General features: G+C 39.6%; 1 protein-coding gene across 5 annotated transcripts in view; it reads right to left on the reverse strand.

The window, feature by feature from the left end:
* FAM20B (FAM20B glycosaminoglycan xylosylkinase) overlaps positions 1-20,588 on the reverse strand; it is a 41,705-nt gene that overhangs the window by 13,117 nt on the left and 8,000 nt on the right. For 3 of the 5 annotated variants that reach the window (XR_003794540.1, XM_029229868.1, XM_029229864.1), the window contains exons 2-4: positions 15,119-15,627; positions 9,829-9,915; positions 6,203-6,312 (exon numbers count right to left, since the gene is read on the reverse strand). Coding sequence is in view for 4 of the 5 variants with exons in the window: in XM_029229868.1 (XP_029085701.1) it covers positions 6,203-6,312; positions 9,829-9,915; positions 15,119-15,495 (574 nt within the window). In the remaining variant the exon portion in view is untranslated. Of the gene's footprint in view, positions 1-6,202; positions 6,313-9,828; positions 9,916-15,118; positions 15,875-17,607; positions 19,242-20,588 lie in introns of those variants that run through there. The other 2 variants (XM_029229865.1, XM_029229867.1) reach the window with 2 other exon arrangements.

A 20,588-nucleotide genomic window follows, 5' to 3' on the forward strand; every position in this document is an offset into this window, starting at 1 on the left:
GGTTGTAAAAACAAAATACTGGAACTTTTATGTCCAACAAGGGCCTGGTTAAATGAATTATGGTAGATCCATACAATGGAGCATGATGTCCTTTTGATATTTTTTAAAAATTGTGAGCTGTGGGAATGTATTACTGATTCAAAAAACAGAAAAACAAAACAAAACATTGCTTGGTGTAGGAAACCTGCTGCCTATGTGACAAAATCCAAACTTCTGAGTTTGGTAAATAAGACCCTTTATAACCGAATGGAGTCAGGTGTACTGGCTAAAAGTGCAATCTAAGGTCAGGTTTGTGGGATCAAAATATAAACTCTAAATAGTCATTAGACTGCAAGACATTGGGCATGTAATTTCACCTATCTAAGCTCCCTCTGTAAAACGGAGATAATGTAACAGTTCTTCCCTCCTTGGGTTGTGAAGAGTGAAAGAGACAATCCCCAGTAATGCTCAGCACAGTGCCTGACACATTGTCAGAGATCAATCAATGCCAGCTATTTATTAGGAATAATCTGGTTCCAATCTACCTTTCCAGACCTCAATATGCCAGTTTTATAGCCATGAACCTGAGGCTCCGAATCTTTCACTATTTCCTGAATGCGCCAAACTTTTAAAACTGGTTTTCTGATGACCTCGATCTCCATGCTCTCCTTGGATGAACTACCACCTGATAATAAAATCTACAGCTCCAGCCCACACTTCTCGCCTAAGCTACAGATTTTAGCTCCTAAGTAACTAGTCAACATTTACTCCTGGATGTTCCTGTCAAGGTGAGATTCTGCACCCAGTTTCACTGTGTGTGGGTTTTCCCCCACCACCAAGCAATTCTTGGACACCAGCTGGGTGTCCTACAATTTAACTTAATTCTGACACTATCTACCCGGAGATAGCATCAGACTCCACAGGTTAAGGGCTCAGTCCCATAGGACTGCCCTCCACTTCAGATGGCAATTGCAAGTCCAGGTTGTCACCTGTGCTTCTGACCAGCTGGCTATAAATTAGAGGTCCCTATGAGCCCCTGTTTGGGTTCGATTAATTTGCTAGGGTAAAGAATATACAACAGGAAGAGGACAGTCTCTTCAATAAATGGTGTTGGGAAAACTGGGCAGTCACATGCAAAGGAACGAAACTGGACAACTATTTTATAACATATGCAAAAATTAACTCAAAATGGATTAAAGACTTGAACTTAAGACCTGACACCATAAAACTCCTAGAAAAAAACATATGCGGTGAGTTCCTTGACATTGGTCTTGGCAATTATATTTTGGATTTGACACCAAAAGCAAAGGCAACAAAAGCAAAAATAAACAAGTGGGACTACATCAAACCAAAAAGCTTCTGCAAAGCAAAGGAAACCATCAACAAAACAAGAAGACAACCTACTGAATGGGAGAAAATATTTGCAAATCATATATCTGATAAGTGGTTCGTATCCAAAATATATAAAGAACTCATACAACTCAATAGCAAAAAAATAATCCAATTAAAAAATAAGCAGAAGATCTGAACAGACATTTTTCCAAAGAAGACATACAAGTGGCCAACAGATACATGAAAAGGTGCTCAACATCACTAATCACAAGGGAAATGCAAATCAAACCACAATAAGACATCACCTCATACCTGTCAGAATGGCTATCATCAAAGAGACAAGAAATAACCAGTGTTGGTACGGCTGTGGAGAAAAGGGAACCCTTGTGCATCACTGGTGGGAACATAAATTGGTGCAGGCACTGTGGAAAACAGTATGGAGGTTCCTCAAAAAATTAAAAATAGAACTGCCATATGATCCAGCAATTTTACTTCTAGGTATTTAACTGAAGAGAGAACAAAAACACTAATTCAAAAAGATATCTGCACCCCCATATTCACTGCAGTACTATTTACAATATCCAAGGTATGGAAACAACCTAAGTACTCATCAACGTATGAATGGATAAAGAAAAAAAATGTGGTATATATACAATGGAATATTACTCAGCCATAAAAAAGAATAAAACCTTGTCATTTGCAATAACACTGATGGCCCTTGAGGGCATTACACTAAGTGAAATAAGTCAGAGAAAGATAAATACTGTATGATCTCACTTACAGAATCTAAAACAAAGTGAAACAAAACAAACCCAAGCTCACAGATACTGAGAACAGATGGGTGGTTGCCAGAGGCTGGGGGGTCGTGGGGTGGGAGACATGGGTGAAGGGAATCAAAAGGTACAGACAACCAGTTATAAAATAAGTCATCAGGATGGTGACTATGGTAAATAATACTGTACTGCATATTTGAAAGCTGCTAAGTCAACAGATCTCAAAAGTTCTCTTCACAAGAAAAAAAAAATTCTGTACCTATATATGGTGATGTTTGTTAACTAGACTTATTGTGGTGATCATTTCACAATATGTACAAATACTGAATCATTATGCTGTACATCTGAAACTAACATAATGTACAATTATACCTCAAAAAAAAAATTTGCTAGGGCGGCTCACAGGTCTTAGGAAACCAGTTTACTCCCTAGATTACTGGTTTATTACAAAGGATATCAATCAAGAGCCGATGAAGAGATACATAGGTCGAGGTCCTGAACAAAGAAGCTTCTGTCTTTGTGGAGTTTGGGGCCTGGCATGGTGGCACACGGAAACTTTTGGTTCACCAACCTGTAAAGTTCCCCGAACCCCGTACTGTTGGAATTTTTATAGAGGCTTCCTTACGTAGGCAAGATCAATTAGTAACTCCAGCCATGATCAGTTATTTCCAGCTCCTCTCCACTCTCTGGAGAAAGGGCAAGGGTGCGGGGCTGAAAATTCCAAGCTTCTAATTATGGCTTGGTCTTTCTGGTGAACAGCCTCCATCCAGGAGGCATCCAGGAACCAACCCAGAATCACCTCAATAGAATAAGATATGCTCCTAGTGTTCCTACCACTTAGGAATTTACAAGGGTTTTAGGAGCTGTGTGTCAGGAACTGGGGACAGAAACCAATATATCTATTTCTTATTATTTTACACAAGGAAACAAAATATCCAAAATTAAATTCATTATCTTCCTCTGCTCCATCTCCCTAAGTCTGTTGCTTTCTATATATTCCTAAGATAGCTAACAGCTTCATTATATACACTTAGTCATCCAATCCAGAAATTTAGGAGTCATTTTTAACTTTTTCCTCTCTCTCAATTGTCTCACTCAGCCCAAATGTTCACCAGATTCCTTCCATTCCAGTTCTTGAGTATCCCCTAGATGTCCAGGTTTTAGTTTGGACTCACTGCATGTGCATTTACTACAACAGCCCCCAAGGGCTCTCATCTCAGCTTGCCCTTCCCAATTCATCCTCCACAATGCTGCTACAATTAGTTTTCTAAAACTCAAATCTGATCTTTCCACATTCAAAGTCTTTTCCATGGCCTCCCAGCGCCTAAGGAGAAAATCTTTACTTCAGCTCAACTACACAGTCTCCTGAGCTTGCCATGCTCTTCTCTCATTTCTTGTCGCTGTTGTCTCTGCTCTGTCCTCCAGCTAGAACAAGGTTAACTCAGGGAGCCTGTGAACTGGACGGAAACAAAATTACATTTTTATTTTCACTAACTTCTACCTGAAACTTAGCATTTCCTTCAGTTACGATGGTAGGCAGCAAACCATAGTATTAGCGTTACCTGTGACTTTCTCAACACAAGAAATCAATAAATTTTTCATATCATATTAGCATTGTTGCAGATACTTCAAAGTATCATTTATATTTATGGTCCGAAATTATGGTAGTTACTAGATCACTCTAAATCTTGTTATTTAATGTGTAAATAACGAAGCACATGTTACTCTATCACAAATTAGCTTTTTGTAATTTTAGGTTAAAAAATATATACTTCAATATTATTAGTTTTGTTTATAAGTCTACGTATTTTAATTTATGTATTTAAAAACATTATTTTGAGAAAGGATCCAGAAACTTCTCTAGACTGCCAAAGGAGTCACTTGCACAAAAAAAGGTTAAGAGTCCTTTTCCAAACCTAGGGTGTTCTTTCCCACTGTATCTTCCTGCAGGATTGCTATTCTCCCTTTAAGACTTGGTTGAAACTATCACCCCAGCCCTAACTTCTAGCCCCTCCTCTTCCCCTCCACATTCCCACAGGCCCTCTGTATATGTGTGGCTCCCCCATTAGATAAAGCTCCTTGAAGGCAGGAAGGTGTCATTCATTTTTGTATATTCAACACCTAGTTCAGAGCCTGCCACACAGAGTGAAACAAAATTTTGTTCAATAAATAAATGAATGAATATACAAGAATATATGCAGATCAAATATTTTAGTCTCAATATCTGGGTTTGAATCCTGGCTAACAATTAGTAGCTTTGTGAATTTGGGAACGTCATTTAACTTTTAAACCTCTTTCTCAGGTCTGAAATGTGGATAAATCTTCCCTACTTATTGCACTCTTGTCAAGAGGATTAAATAAGGTAACTGTGTGAAAGTGCTTTGTCAAGTTGCAAGGGCAATACAAAATTTAGCTATCATTATACCAAGTTATCTAGTAATACATTTTAAAAATTGTGCTAAGGTCAGTCCATCATTTAAAACCCATCTCCAGCCAATCCCTCTACCTGCCTGCTATGGACTGAATGTTCATGACCCCCCTAGAATTCACACGGTGAAGCCCCAATACGGTGGTATTTGGAGGTGGGATTTTAGGGAGGAGTCCTCATGATGGGATTAGTGCCTTTGTAAGAGACATGATAGAGATGATTCCTCTTTCATTCTTTCTCTGCAATGTGAGGATGGATACAGGAAGAAGACTGCTGCCTGTGAATCACAGAGGGCTTTCACCAGAACCCAACCATGGTGGCACTCTGATCTTGGATTTCTAGTAACCAGAACTGTGAAAAATAAATCCCTATTGTTTAAGCCACACAGTCCATGATATCTTGTTATAGCAGCCAAACTAAGACACTGCCCTATGCTGTCGAGTGTATCCAGAAGCTTTTCTCTAAATGTACCAGTGCTTTGCACTTTCAGGTCTTTGTGCCCTCATTTCCATTATACTTCCTCTTATTGTGCCCAATGCCCTTCCCTCTTTGCAGCCTGGGTAGCGTCTATGGATTCTCCAATACTCAGCCCAAGTGTTAATAACCTCCTTACAAACCTTTTTCTGGCCTCTCCCTTCCCCTGCACCTTGCACAATATAGGAGAGTTAACCTTCTCTGAGTCTCTAGACAGCAGGCCTATTCTTCCCATCCATCAGGAATGCATGTTTGCCTAAGCATAAAATTGGACAAGCAAAAGTGATTAGAAAATATATGAAACAAATCAGTGACAGTGTATGCTTTTGGTTATTTGCAAGAACAGCAGAGCCCTAGCCTGATAAGTTTAAATTCTGAATGATGAATCTGTCAAAAGTGCTTTAAATATTCAGTTTCACCTCATTATAAATGTAAATCCATTCACCCTAGCAAAGCAAGTTGAAGTTCATCTTGCAATGTCTATTTCAACAGTCATATCAACGCAGAGTACTGTGTCATTGAAAATGGCACCCTGAGGAGGCTCAGACAAAAGACCACAGCACCTCTGAATTCCTCCCATTCTCACTATGTCTGCAAGGAGAACAGGAGTGAGAATTCTAGCCCAGACCCCTTACCTCAGAGTGTGACAACGGAGAACAGAGGCCAGAGGGATGGCAGTCAATTCCACACACAAAGAGTTACATAGGCTAACCTTTGCAGAGTAGGAGGAGGCAGTGGTGATCTTCCAGGCCCAAGGGCAACCCTACAAGGGAATTTCTGACCCTCTTATAGAGTTGCCTTAAGGTTTGCTCAATTCTCAGGAGATAGGAAACAGTTCCCAAGAAAGTACAGGAGTATGAAAAAAAACACCAAGGCAATGATACACAGACAGTAACTGATTCAGACCAAATTTTGAGTTTGAGATTTAGTTTAAGATCAAGCAGAAGGAAATTAAGTTATCCCCTAATTACACTGTCGTAAATGATCTCACTTCCTGTCAGAGACACACAAAGCGTGCATTAGGGAAAACTTTCAATTTCCTGCCATCCACCTTTAGATCTATTTCCCCCAGTACTCTGAGAACAAGTTGCCTGATTTGCTTTTGTAGTCCCTTGAGTTCTTCAGTTCCTAAAAGTCATGAGCCAGCTTGCTCAATGATGCCCCATTTAATTTATTAACTATTCCCTTACCTAAACGTCCTCTATAACCTCCTTACCTACAGTTAGGAAGGTGCTCAAGAGCTGCTCCGTGGCAACAGGCTTGATCTCTGTCCGCAGATTAACAAATCTGCCAACCACCAAGGGGGCTCGGCGGAAACCCAGAATCCTGGTTTGGAAGGTTGAACAGAAGAGAAAAATCTTTGGGGATATATTTTAAACAGTAGTCTTTTTTTTTTCTTTTGGCTGCATTGTGCAGCTTGCGGGATATTAGTTCCCCAACCAGGGATCGAACTGGGCCCCTGGCAGTGAGAGCGCAGAGTCCTAAACACTAACCACAGCACTGCCGGGGAATTCCCTAAACAGTAGTCTTAAAAATCATGGTTAATCGTGTTAGGTGTGTAAAGGTATTGCTGACTGCTGGTAAGTATTTTTTAGAGGTACATATATTTGTGAATTTAATATCAAGATGTAAATAATTTATGTAAGACAAATCTAGCAAAATGTGAGCAATTGTTAAACCTAGGGAGTGGGTATATGGGTTCACTATACTATTCTTTCTACGTCTGTTAGAAATTTTTCATAATAAAATTTAACGAAGCATTAAAAAAAAATTGGGCCTAAACCCATACAGGGCTTCAAACCTTTACATAAAACATTGACAGAAAACTACACAGATTAATCTAAAAGGATAAACTCACAGGACAACTTAAATATAGATACATTTGAAGATACTTCTAATGGTCTAAAAGTGCAACCTTATCGTTGAGCACCATCATTTTTTTAAAAAAAGGAAATTTTCTGGCTAAAAAATACATACTCGCTGAAGAAAAGCTGGAGGGGCAGGATTTGGAACACACAGAAAATTTATGGGAGAAAATTAAAATCATCCATAATTCCACAACCGAGAAGTAACTACTGCCATTTCGGCATAAGACCATTTTTTCCTTCACATGTATATATAAACACATACTCACTCTTGTGTGTATATACACAATTGAGATTATGCTATATGCACTTCTGTCTCCTGCTTTTCACTCATCATTGTATCATGAGCCTTTTCTCATGTTATTAGAAAAGCCTTTAAAAATGACTGTGCACATGGGGCATATGTATATGTATAACTGATTCACTTTGTTATAAAGCAGAAAGTAACACACCATTGTAAAGCAATTATACTCCAACAAAGATGTTAAAAAAAAAATGACTGTGCAATAAATAATCTATTGTTCAGGGCTGCTGACTGACTCTGTCCTAAACTCATTTTCAGAAAAGCCACAAAAGCAAGGAGATCAATAGATGTCAAAATAACATAAAAAATGAGAGAACTTCCTGAGGCCAGAGGAGGTGGTTAAATCCTAATGTAATGGAGAAATAGCAACCCAGAGCAGAAAAATATAAGGTGGGAAAGAAAGTGGGGAAGTATTTTTTCTCCCCATTGACTGTTGTCAGACCTTCAAAGAACAGCAGCCACTTAGTGCTGGGAAGCCGTGTCCAGTGGCACCTGAGCTTGGATGGGGCAGTTAATAAAAGGGGTAGGGGGACTGGCCACAGAATATCTTTCAGACTTTGAGGGAGGGAAGGGCTTTAAAATACAAGACCCCCAAAGCACAGGTGATAAATTGAAACGTTACAGGGACTTCCCTGGCAGTCCAGTGGTTAATACTCGGTGCTTCCACCGCAAGGGGCACAGGTCAGATCCCTGGTCACGGAACTAGGATCCCGCATGCTGTGTGGTGAGGCCACAAAAATAAATAAATAAATAGAAACATGATTATATTTAATTAACATCAAAAGTAATTTCCATACAAAGACCACTTCACTCTAAGTTAACAAACAGGTGTTGTGCTGTGAAAAGGAGGTACTAATCTCTACCCATAATTGGGGGAATATAAAATAACAATGAGATACCACTTTACATATGTTAACTAAAATTAGTATGTTGGATAATATAAAATATTGGTATGGATATGGGAAAAAGATCTTCATGAACTGGTGTCCATCAACAGAGAAACAGGAAGGGGTTTAGGGATGAAGAAAATAAGGAAACAAACAAGGTCTTGGAAAGATTGATTCTAATGTGCAATTAAGTGATGAGTAGGATTTATCCAACTCTTTCCCACTAGGCCTTAGAAGAGGCAGTGAAAATTCATGGTATTGTGAACAAACATTTATTTAATTCTTCCCTTTCATTAGATGTTTAGATTGCTTCCATATTTTCACTACTGAAAATGCTACTAGCTAAGATCTTGGTGTATGTATCTTTGAATTTCTGATTCTCTAGAGTATTTCCTAGAAATATCTGGGATGTTTGTATAAAAAGGTAGTTACTCATTCAAAGGATATGAACATTAAGGTTTTTGATACATAATGCCGGAGTTTTTAAAAGAATGACTGAACCAATTAACAATGACACAAGCAGTATACGAATGTCAATGTATTCCTGCCAATAAAGTATTATCTTTTTTCTAATCTTTGCCATTTTCAGTAGGAGAAAATAGTATCCCATTGTTTCAACTGGATTTTTTTTTTTGGCCTCGCTGCATGGCTTGTGGGATCTTAGTTCCCTGACCAGGGATTGAACCCTGGCCCACAGCAGTGAAAGTGCAGAGTCCTAACCACTGGACCACAAGGGAATTCCCTGGATTTTATTTTATTACTGGTGAAGATGAACTCCCTCTGTCATATTTATTAGCAATCAATAATTTCTATTCAACCAACTGTGTTCTTAGACCATTTTCTACTAGCGTTTTAGAGCATGTATAAGATTTTCTAAACATTTATATATTAAGGCTATTAATGCTTAGATTATATTAGATTCAAGTATTTTCCTCCTAAGTTTGTTTGCTTTTAAATTTTGTTTGATGTTTCTTGACATATGAGTTAATATTGAGTTTTTTCTTTTTGATTTTTAAATTATTGCTTTTATGCTTAGAAAATCCTTCCTAATCCAGAAAAAAGACAAAAATTCACCTTTATTTTCTTCCGGTTTCCTTATAGATTCATTTAAAAAATATTGTGAATAATTTATTTTAAAGTCTACCAATATGCCCTGATTAAAGAGCTGATCAGAGGAGCAACTGGGATACTAGACAATTCAGTTACAAGGATCCTGACTAGTAACTTGCTACAAAAGTATTAATTTTCCTAGTTAACTTATATATTTAGAATTCACATCTATTTTCCTCTTAGAATTATCCTGGTTATTGAAGCTGTGCATATTTTATATGAAGCACAATAAAATTCACATATATGTCATGCTACATGTTTTTAGCATATGAGGATAAGTGAGTATTATTCAAAACAAAACAAAAATCAGGACTGCCAGGCCCAATTAATGACCAGTTCAATTTAGGGACTTGAATTCAAACTCTGGTTTTCTTCCTGCCATTTTATTTACCAAGAACATCTTCACTCATGCTAATGAGAGAGGGCATAACAGAATGAAATGACCTAAAAAAGCCTGGAGTTAAGACATTTACTTTGGTATTCCTACTACCACCCAAATAATGAGGAACTCACACAAATTTAATGGAATTAATCAGTTATCTAAAGTAGGTAACAAGTTAAAGTTATTAGATTTCGTTTTTTTTTATTACATTCCTTTGAAAGGCATCCACAAGTCCTCTCCAGGATATTCCTAAAAGGAAACAAAACGAATGTAACCCACTGTGATTACACATACCTGTCCAAATGAAAGGCTGCTACCTCTGCATTGTGTCTATCATAACCAGCATAAGGTTCCCCTTCTACCACATAGTCTCGGTTATACCTGCAGAGTGAATGGGAAGCACAGATGTAGACATGAATTACATCAGTACCAGAGGCGACAGCACAAGAGGCAGAATAGAAATTTGCAAGCCTGATTTTGCTCTAGAAAACTTCTCTGTCAACCCGGAGAACAGTCATGGATTAGCACAGATCACGGGCTGACGTGGTGAAGATGAAGTGGAGAAGAAAACTAGAATTATACATCTACCTCTGCAATCATTCTATGAATAAAACACAGATGTTATTTTTACCCCTCTAAAAGACTTTCAGTGTAGCTTAAGTAAAACTATAAGGTACTTTTCTGGAAGGTGAGGACCATCTTTGTATCTTCAGCACAGTGTTAAGCCTATAGTTCATGCTTAATAAATGTCTACTGAAACGTTTATTAGACTAAGCTGAAGTAAAAGGAAAATATGGCAAGGCTTACCAGAATGGCTATAGCAAGGCTAATTAGAGAAGTTTAAATTTCATGGGGAAAAAAATGGTCCGGATATGCCTCTGTTTTTGTTAACAAGGAGGCAAAGGTACATTTGCCTTCCCTGTTAATGGGAAGAACTAGACACAATTCACCTATGACCTCTACTGTTCGCTTGCATTTCCTCAATCAAAAGGAGACGTATCAGGCTTTACAAGACAGAAATAAGTTGAGAATGATGTGAAGGGGAGGCACTCCACTAAGGACACTTGGATCTCCAATGCTGAAAAGGCCATGGGGAATTTGGAAACGGTACTGTACAAGGCAGTGACCTTCAACATAAATGACCACAGAGTACAAAGTAAAACCATGTCCACCAAACACATTTTCAAATCAAAGTGATGAAACATTTATGTTAGAAGACAGACACGCAAAACCACCTGGTTGGACACCAGTTTCTTCCTAGCATGGTCAATATACTCAAACGTATTTTTTTGTTTCTAGTGTCAAAGCATCATTTAGGCTGCCAAGGATTACACCTGTTACCTCCAAATTAAAAATCTCAGTTTTTAAACAGGACTGCAGCAAAAGCTGACACTATTCAAGCACTTCTCTCTCCACTACAGCTGCAGGCTGTCCATAAAGCTGGGCGACAGTCCTTGAATACCTTATTTCTCAGGACTCCAGAGGAGCCACAGGAAGATTTGTGGCGCTGTGCTGTCCACTCCTTTCAGTGAAACATTAGAGAACTTTCCAGTACATGGAAAGGCTGCTTGGAGTGAAATGTAAAACCCTAGAAGAATCCAGGAACTTTGGGAGTAGGCTGGAGAAACAGGGAGGGAAGGAAAAGGGAAAGGAAGAAAAATCAAAATGAAAGAACTGCATTGGAGTCCGAAGGTCTGAATCCTTAGTTCATGCTTTGGTTATGAGAAATACGGAAAGTCAGAACCCTGGATCTCATTTTCCCCAGCTGTAAAATGAGTAGTTGGACTAGTTGATCTCCAAGGTCCCTTTCAGCACTTCCTAAGATCAGTCACTGACTTCTACCCACCCCCAGGCCCTTGCCGTCTTGTTCCTTTCCCACCATAACTGCAGTTTTTGCCTGTGAAAATCAATTTACTTCCAGAAAGGATACAGCTATTGGGTTGGCCAAAAGGTTCGTTCAGTTAGTGAACACGTTGTTCAATAAAGATCTTCGTGAAAGTGAAAAATGTCTTTTTTTACTTAAAGCCCCATTAACGTTTTGGCCAACCCAATATACTGAAAAAAATCACTTTTATAATAATGTAGTAAGGAAAAATGTGCAAATAAAGGCATCACTGTATTCCTATATATTTCATGTACTATACAAATCTTCCATCTCTGGCAGGAGGACATGGACAACCAGGCTCCAGAAATGCTGAACCACAAGTGGCTGTTAAAGAAAGGTGCACGTCTCGACTTAGCAGAAAGGTCTTAGATCCTCCTCTCAACAAAGCAATCCATCTTAAGTCACTGACAGAGCAGCAAAATTCATACAGTAACTGCCAATAAATCACTCCTATCCTTCTGGTGAAGGACATCAGAATGTGACCAAGAACGTTAATTTGCACTTACACTAGGACTAAATAGCCTCAGAGGCCCGCAGGGTCAGAATAGCAATTTGCTGGGTGTTTGGGGGCTGGAGTCAATTTCTACAAGCACTTAAATGTGCACCCACTTTCCCCACCCCGGGAGAGTGCCAGGTGTAATCAGCCCAGGTCAGTGTGTGCAGTGACTGGAGCGCTATCACCTACTGCAGGTGCCCGACAGCTTGCGGGAGGTGGGGCAGGAGCATCTCTGGAGCTGGGCATAGACAAGGGCTCTTCAGAAGGTGATGGGAGAGGAAGGGGCCACACTGACAAGAATAAAGAGCTGGGTGTAGAGAGGAGGACCAGGCTGTGAGGGGCTGGCCACCAGGCTGTGCAGGCTGGGTTTTGTCTGGTGAGCAATGGGAATCCCTGGACGTTTTAAAGTTGCGGAGCACAGTGATTATATGGGTATTTGGGAGAAGAATGAAAGTGGATTTCAGGATGGTCTGGAAGAGGAAAGTAATGGGAAGGCTGCAGTGGTAGTAAGAGACATGAGATAAAGCAACAGTGACTAAGGTTAGCTTATGCATTTATCTGCTGCCACGTCCACTAGTCACCAGTCTGGCCTCTTCCTCCCTCCAGTTATGCTTTGTCTGAATACCCCAGTCCTATCTGCAAAGCACCTGAACTAATACTAATGTTGCACACCATCAGTAATATCTGCCTTCTAACACTTCCTGCTGTCCCATCTCACCTTCAATTCTTAGTGTACAAATAGTGGGTGTGGAGAGGGTATCCTTTTATTTAAACACAAAATGCCTGCAACTCATCTCTTTTTACATGAATTTAATTTTTGTTTTTAGTCTGTCTTCTTTCCATCACTCTGCTTATGCTGCGATCTCTCAGGCTACAAATCAAGAGGTCAAAGATCATAGTTCAAAAGGAAAGTAGCAAATTTTTGATGATGGGTGATCCATGTCATCTCTCTTACAGGAAGGCAAACAAATTTAAGAGAATCACACGTGTGTGGCAGAACACAAGCTGCTCACACTCTGACATCTCCATTAGTTACTGCAGGGTGATCTTGTCAAGTTATTCTTTCTCAAGTTATTCTTTCTAAGTCTCAGTTTCTTACTCTGGAAATAAGAACTGTAACTGCCCACAGTTGTGACAAAGGTTAAAAGCATTAACAGATACAAAAGTACTTAGTGTAATGCCTGGCAAATGGTGTGCATGCAACAAATATTAGATCCAAGTCCCACACAACTATGCTTTTTCCTCATTACCTGCCAATCAGACTTTCTATTCTCCAAAAGTCTACTGCATTTTAAAACTTTCCTAATTTCCACATCTTCCACACACCATACTGCCCACTTCCAGGCAAATGCAGATCCCTTCCATTTCTGGAATTCCAATAATATTAGCTCTCTGCTTGCCTATTATCTACTGATATTTGAGCCATGAAGGGAGCTAAGCCAACTACTCTGGTCACAGTTGGTTTTTGCACCCCTTCACCCCATATTTCTTCTCCCACTCCAGCAAGAGCCCCAAAGTCATGTGTTACAATTTTCTCAAAAGCTCTACTGAGGAATGAAAAAAATGTTTAGTACACAGAAAATTTTCGACATTACAAATTTTGAGAAAATCCACTAGTAACTAATACCTGTCAAAAGAATATAAATCACCATCATGTTAACCTATTTCAAATTCATATACAAACAGAAAACTTAAAAAAAACTAATTATACTATAGAATGGCCACACGAATTATCTCTGTAGATCCTTAAAAAAGTCCAAAGGGATCACTGTCTAACAACATATGATCTAGCCCTCTCTAGTTCAAATTTGGACTGAGGCAACTAAAATGGCCCAGTTCTCTGCTTAAAACAGGTAAAAGAAGCAACAACGAGATATCACTACACACATATTAGAATGACCAAAATCCAAAACACTGACAACACCAAATGCTGTTGAGGATGTGGAATAACAAGAACTTTCATTCGCTGCTGATGGGAATGTAAAACGGTACAGCTGCTTTGGAAGACAGACTGGCAGTTTCCTACAAAATGAAACATACTCTTACCATATGATCCAGCAATTGTGCTCCTTGGTATTTACCCAAATGAACTAAGAACTTACATCTACACAAATCCTGCACATGAATGTTTATAGCAGCTTTATTCATAACTGCCAAAACTTGAGTAGGTGAATGGATAAACAAACTGCGGTACAGCTATACAATGGAATATTATTTAGGAAAAAAGAAAAAGAAAAAAAAAGCTATCAAGCCACAAAAAGACAGGGAGGAACCTTAAGACACAGAGAGAAGCCAATCTGAAAAGCTTACAAAAGGTATGATTCCAACCATATGGCATTCTGGAAAAGGCAAAACTATGGAGACAGTAAAAAGATTAGGGGTTGCCAGGGGTTCAGGGGGAGGAAGGGAAGGATGAATAGATAGAACACAGGGGACGCTGAGGACAGGGAAGCTATTCTGTATGATACTGTAATGGTGAATACTTATTATAAGTTTATTGAAACTCTCACAGAATGTACAGCACAAAGAGTGAACTTAATGTAAATTATGGACTTTAGTTAATAAATTAATATTGGCTCATCAACTGTAACAAATGTACTAATTTGATGGAAGATGTTAATAATTGGAGAGACTGGGGAAGAGAGGGGAGGGGATATATAGGAACTTTCTGTACTCTCCCCTTGATTTTTCTGTAAACCTAAAATTGCTTAAAAAATAAAATAAAGCCTATTAATTAAAACAAAACCAAAGCTCAAGTGAAAGAATCACAGCTTTAGTGCTAAAAAGGACTTAAGTCACCCATCCAAAACCTACTCCAACTCTGGGGAACTCCTACTCCACAGCATCCCTGACATGTGGTTGCCCAGTCTTTAATTGTACACTTATGGTGACAAGTTACTTATTTCCTAACCAATTCATTTTGTATCTCTAACATCTGGCACATAGTAGATACCTGACAAATTTCAGAATCAAGGATGGCTCTAACTGTAAAATGTGCAGTCTAATATTGAACCAAAACATATTCCTATAAATTTCCCTTACTCAAAGAATCATGGAACATTAAGAGCTAGAAGAGACTTCAGAGATCTTCTAGTCTCTCCTTCCCATTTTACTGAAGAGAATACCAAGAGAGGGAGATGAGCACTCATATAAATCCCAAGTTACAACTAAACAGCACAGATAACTTCAAGATGAAGACTTACCGCTTAGGTTTGAAGACAACTTTCTGTCCTCCTTCAAGTATCAGTAAGGCTTTCAGTTGTGTCCCTTTATAACCTACATCAGCTTTAATGATTTTCTTGGTGGCCATGGCATGCATGATTGCCCCCAGCTCTGGTGTCTCTTCAGGGTACACTTCCCGGGGAACCACCCACTGGGCTGCAATCTCCCAGGGAGACTGCAAGGTGTGGTCCAGCTTGGACACCAGCTCTACCCGCAAGCCAGCCATCATTCGGTGAAAGGCCCTCTGGTCCTCCCGGTTGGCAGCTGATGTATCTAAGTTGTCAATCAGGAAAACTTTGGTGAAGATAAAGATGACAAGGAGAATTGCTAACAGCACGACTCGCTGCTTTAGCTTCATGTTGACCTCTTTTCCTTCTCCCCTGACTACTCTCTCTCACTTATCAAGGAGAGCAGGTGGTGATTGTCAGCAAGGAGATTCCATGATTATACACACTGGTCCATTTCTTCACTGAGGTGCCTCCCACAATTCCTGCAAGCCCAAGTATAAAGCACAATTCAATCAGAATTCTGTCCTTCCACCCCTGAATCTTTTGCAAGCCTCAAATATATTACTCACCATTTTAGCCTTGCTAATCCTATGCCCGAGAAGACCCAATAATTTAAAATGAACTGGTCCAAGGAAGGACCTAATAGTTAAGAACCGGGTACATTGAAAATTTAAAAGCAAATACTACCGTTTTAATAGGGTGCAGAGCCATCTAGGAGCCATTTGGATGGCTACCAATTCCTAGAAACCAAAACAATAGGAAAAAGCACAAAAAAGTAAAATATTGAGATATGCATAACTCCTTAACTTTCATTTTTACCTTTCAAAATCCATAAAGGACTTTTGAATATCCAAAACCACCAGTATTTGGTAACTTTTCAGTTATCTCCTCCAAATATAAGTTTTGTGACACGTTATAACACAGGAACTCCTAAAGATGCCAAAGAGGGTACAGAGGAGAGTAATAACTCCCTCTCCAAATTCAAATACCTAGCAATCCTGGACATGTCATATCTGCTATTCATGTATTTAAATACAACAAACACCCAGATATATATCTCTACTTAGTCAGTCTTCTACTAATTATTTTTCAAAATTAAAAACCCTGTAAAATATGGATAATCAAATCTGGATAAATTAAGTAAAGGAAAAACATATCCCTATACCATCTGGCTATTAGTAGAACATGACCAGAAAACTAATGAAACCTGGTACTAGAGCAACACTATGAAATCTGGACTGGTCAGGCACATAACAAAGATACTGATGCTACAGACATAAAGAAGTGCTGCTTCCAGTGTGGGGCACAACACCCTCTGGTCAATTCTGAAGCTAAAAGATTCCAAATACAAGATTTTTGCAAGGGTGTCAAGAACATACAATTCAGCCTCATTTGCATGCTGACAGGTTGCCTTCCACTCCACAGGGCCATTTAAAAACATGCACAAGCTCACTTTGCTACATGCCTACAGGCAGCACGCACTGGGCTAAGACAAAGATGACAAGAAGATAAATGGGTGTTGCTTCACTCTCCAATTCATTTAACAACTCAAACCATTAATTGAAGAAATAAAACCACTACAAAAGATAGGACAAACGATTCAGGCTGAGACACTCCCACCCAAACTGGAGACTGCTCCCCTAATAACAGCTGGAAACACATCCAAAAACAGTCTACTAGAGCAACAGTGTGTTCTAAGGGCAGCACCTTGCTCAGAGCTTGCTGACATGTAGTTTATTCGTGGTGATTAACCTCTCTTCCCATTCATTTTCATAAAGATGGGAAAGCGAGAGTCACATTCAAATTCTAATTATCTCCAGCCACCTGTTTTGTTGCATCATCATCTCCCAGGGAGTACATAACACTATTAGCTGAAACACAGGCAACTCAAGTACATCCAAAATGTAATTGTGATGGTATCAAGTTTGGTGTGAAACTCAGTAAAACAATTCCCTGTGATTACTGATAACAGCAATGCTAGTAGAGCAGATTTCAGAGATTTTTGCTAGTTCCAACATGACCTAAACCACACAACTTCTTCAATTATTTGTTCAGCAGTACACATCTCTGGCTGCAGTGGTAAAAGGTAGCATGGAAATCTCCCTGGGTCAGCAATCATTTCCTCAGCACCTCCAGCTGCAACTACCTCCTGCTGAGGTACAATTCTGGCACAAAGGGGTCAGATGAACAGCCTTTCACTTCCTATAAAACCCTCCTCAGGACTAAAGTCTGGTTAACCCGGGAACTTCTAATGATGCTGCTCATTTCATTTAGAATGAAGAACTTCCTCCCTTATGCTATATAAACAAATTATATCTAAACATTTAGCACAAAGGTTAGGGAGAGTGAGGGCTTTTTGTTTTTTTTTTTAAATCACCAATGCAATAGGAAGTTCTAGTAGCTCCAAAATTCAAACAAAACAAAGTGAGTCTGTATGCTTTTCAGTTTTGAAACCTCATTACCTTCTGATGGGCCTCAGAAGAGCACATTCATCACTTCAGGGCTGCAGGTAATTCTTCCACTCAACTAGGACAGAAATTTCTATTAAGTGAACTGAAGAGTTCAGCTGTTACCTCGCTTCACTATTTACCTCTGCAGATTAGTAGTGAGGGCAGGTTTAACGAAGGGGCTGAACAAGTTTTCTTGTTTGTGATTAGTCACCACATCCTGGTAAAACAAGTAAGATTGCAATTTGACACTGTTCTCTACAACTGCCCGTCATGCCCACAGCCATCGACTTCATTTAGTGCTCAGCACCTTCTACTGGATCCCTGAAAGAACTGCCTCTGGGCCTCCAGGTTCTCCAATCCAGACTAGATAATGCAGCAAAATCATATTTCTAATCACACACCATTTTTGAGTTCTATAAATCCCTTAGCAAGGCATTAAAGCCCTACCCTAAATGACTTCGGCCAATCTACATTGCTAGGCATCACTCTCATTCTCTTCACTCATCACTTGTCAGCTTCCACCACAAACATGGTCCCCTAAGTCACTCCTCACTGGAACTCTCTCAAAATTCCTCTAGCTCTTATCTTTTCTTCCCATCTTCTCCTGTTTAAAGCCTAATTAAGCTTTCAAAGGCCATCTCCAAAGCCGTTTCTGGTCTCTCTGTACACTCTATAGTAACTAACCTCTCTCATCTTTAGACTAGCACTTAACTACATTCTGCCTTATCCAGTGTCTTCTTGTATGTCGTCCTCAATCCCCCTCTCAGAATCCTGGCTCCTTAGTGATCTTAACTACCTTTGCACTCCCTGCAGTACGCAGCATAGTAAGGGTACATGCATTACTCACCTAAACTCAACAAACTACTGCAAATGAGGCTATGCAAGTATCTTAGGACTCTGCTGTTAATTTCCTCGGTATTCGGTATCAAATGAGTGTGTATTAACCGGCACCTTAATGTTGGCTGTCCTTAATTAGCTCTCCTGGTTTTGGGAATCTACTTCTCTACCAACACTCTACTCAATTTAGTTGGTGGTTTCAGAGTACAGTCTCTAAGTACTGACAGTTCAGAAAGAGGTTTTCCTTTAGCTGGAAAGCTGCTACTCCTTCAGCCTACAGGGCAAGCACAATGATCTTCAAGAAATCGACAATGTAGAGGTTTTAGCGGAATTTTTACAAAAAGTCTATGAGCTTGCAAGACTCCTATTCCAGAAAAATGTATTAGATGCACGATACAGAATAATTCCATCCTTTAATAATGGCAGACTCTTTTACTCTTTACAATTGATCCCCTTCTGTCCTGTATGCTTGAGAGGGGAGGGTACCCAAGACAGTTTCCATGCTGTATTATCTTCTTTTCTTACTTGAGATAACAGCATACTATGCACGCTCTGCAAACTGGGTTTCTAAGAGGATCCCCCCTTTCAGATACTAAGAAAATGAAAGCAAGATCACTGGGTATATCCCAAGTTATTCATGAAAACTTCTCTTGCATTCCCAGGAGCCTGCCTGCTATATTTCATGCCCTCACCTCCTGTATAAATGCCTCCAACGGTGTAACATTGTCCAGTTATATTATGGTCATTTATTTTAATGTTTCGGTTATGTGAAACAGAGCCTACCTCAAAGAACAGTCTCAAGGTAACAACATAACTCAAAAAATGTTAAATATAAAAAGGCAAGTGTGTAAGTCTTCACACTAAAAGCTGGTATAAATTCCAAGACTGGAGTTCTGGAAGGTAGAAGCTTATTAAGGAATTTTCGTGCTGAACCTTGGTTTCACTTTCAGCTCCATCAGTGAAATGAGGCTTGATATGGATGCTAATATTTCATTCCTCTCTCTCTCTCTCTCTCTCTCTCTCTCGCTCACACACACACACACACACACACTATCCTACACATTTGATAAGCGTTTCATAAGGATAAACTTATGACTAAAAATTGTTTTGGGAGAAATAGGTTCACATAGAAAAAGGAGAAGTCTTAGATAAAGACTAGAATCCTCGTTCAAGAATCTGGCTGATGTCTGGAGGAACACATACAGAAATACACATCAGTGCAGAGATCTGTTAGTCATCAGCTGATAAAATTCAATACATGTGGCTGCTGAGGAACATGCAAAGACCGCACCCCAACACTTATTATATTACCAAGGGCTCCCACAAGTCACCAGTGAGGTTCCAAGCCTTATCAGTAGCAGTGCCACGTTGAATCGCCCTCTGAACAAGTGACAACCTCACGCTACTTCTCCGAAGGTCACGGAGAAGAAATCCCAACTTCTGCTCATAGCAACTAAAGTGAAGCCTTCAGTAATACTCTTTTTTTGTGCTTCCAATTCAGCGGTCAAATCAAGTTCTTACCACATGAAGGGAATGTAACATGCTTTGTGAGTGTCAAATACCGGAAGAAAACATTCTGTATGAACATTTCATGCAGAGGGCTATTAACAAAGGAGATGGTAAAGGGGGTAGGATTTATTATATAACTAGTAAAATATCTTATCATGTTTACTCACACAATCTCTTCACCCTTGATCCTGAGTAGAAATTACAAGGACACTTTTACAAACTTCTTCTTTGGTCACTGCTGGTCTCAGCAAACCTCTGAAGGTGTGGTTAGTATAAAAGGTAAGACCTGAATTTAAAGAGTTTTTGGTTGACTGTCTACAAAGACAGACACCAACAATTCCTCCCATCAGGAGGTGGAATCTATTTTTCCTTCCCCTGAATCTGGGCTAGCTTTGTAACTTGCTTTGATCAACAGAATGCTGTGGAAGTGGCTGTGTACTAGGTGTCTTAAAAGACCTGCAGCTTCCATTTGGGGCCAAGCTACTATGTAAAGCAGCTCAGGCTAGACTACTGAATGATGGGAGACCGGGCCAGCCCCTAGTTATTCTGGCCACTCCAGCTAAGTGCCAGACACAGAAGTGAAGCCATTAAGGGCATTCCCGTTCCAACTGAGGCCCCAGCTAAATACAGCCACCCATCTGACTCCA

Source organism: Monodon monoceros, unplaced genomic scaffold, assembly GCF_005190385.1.
Source record: "Monodon monoceros isolate NGI ecotype Baffin Bay Population unplaced genomic scaffold, NGI_Narwhal_1 Super_Scaffold_18, whole genome shotgun sequence".
Lineage (NCBI taxonomy): Eukaryota > Metazoa > Chordata > Mammalia > Artiodactyla > Monodontidae > Monodon > Monodon monoceros.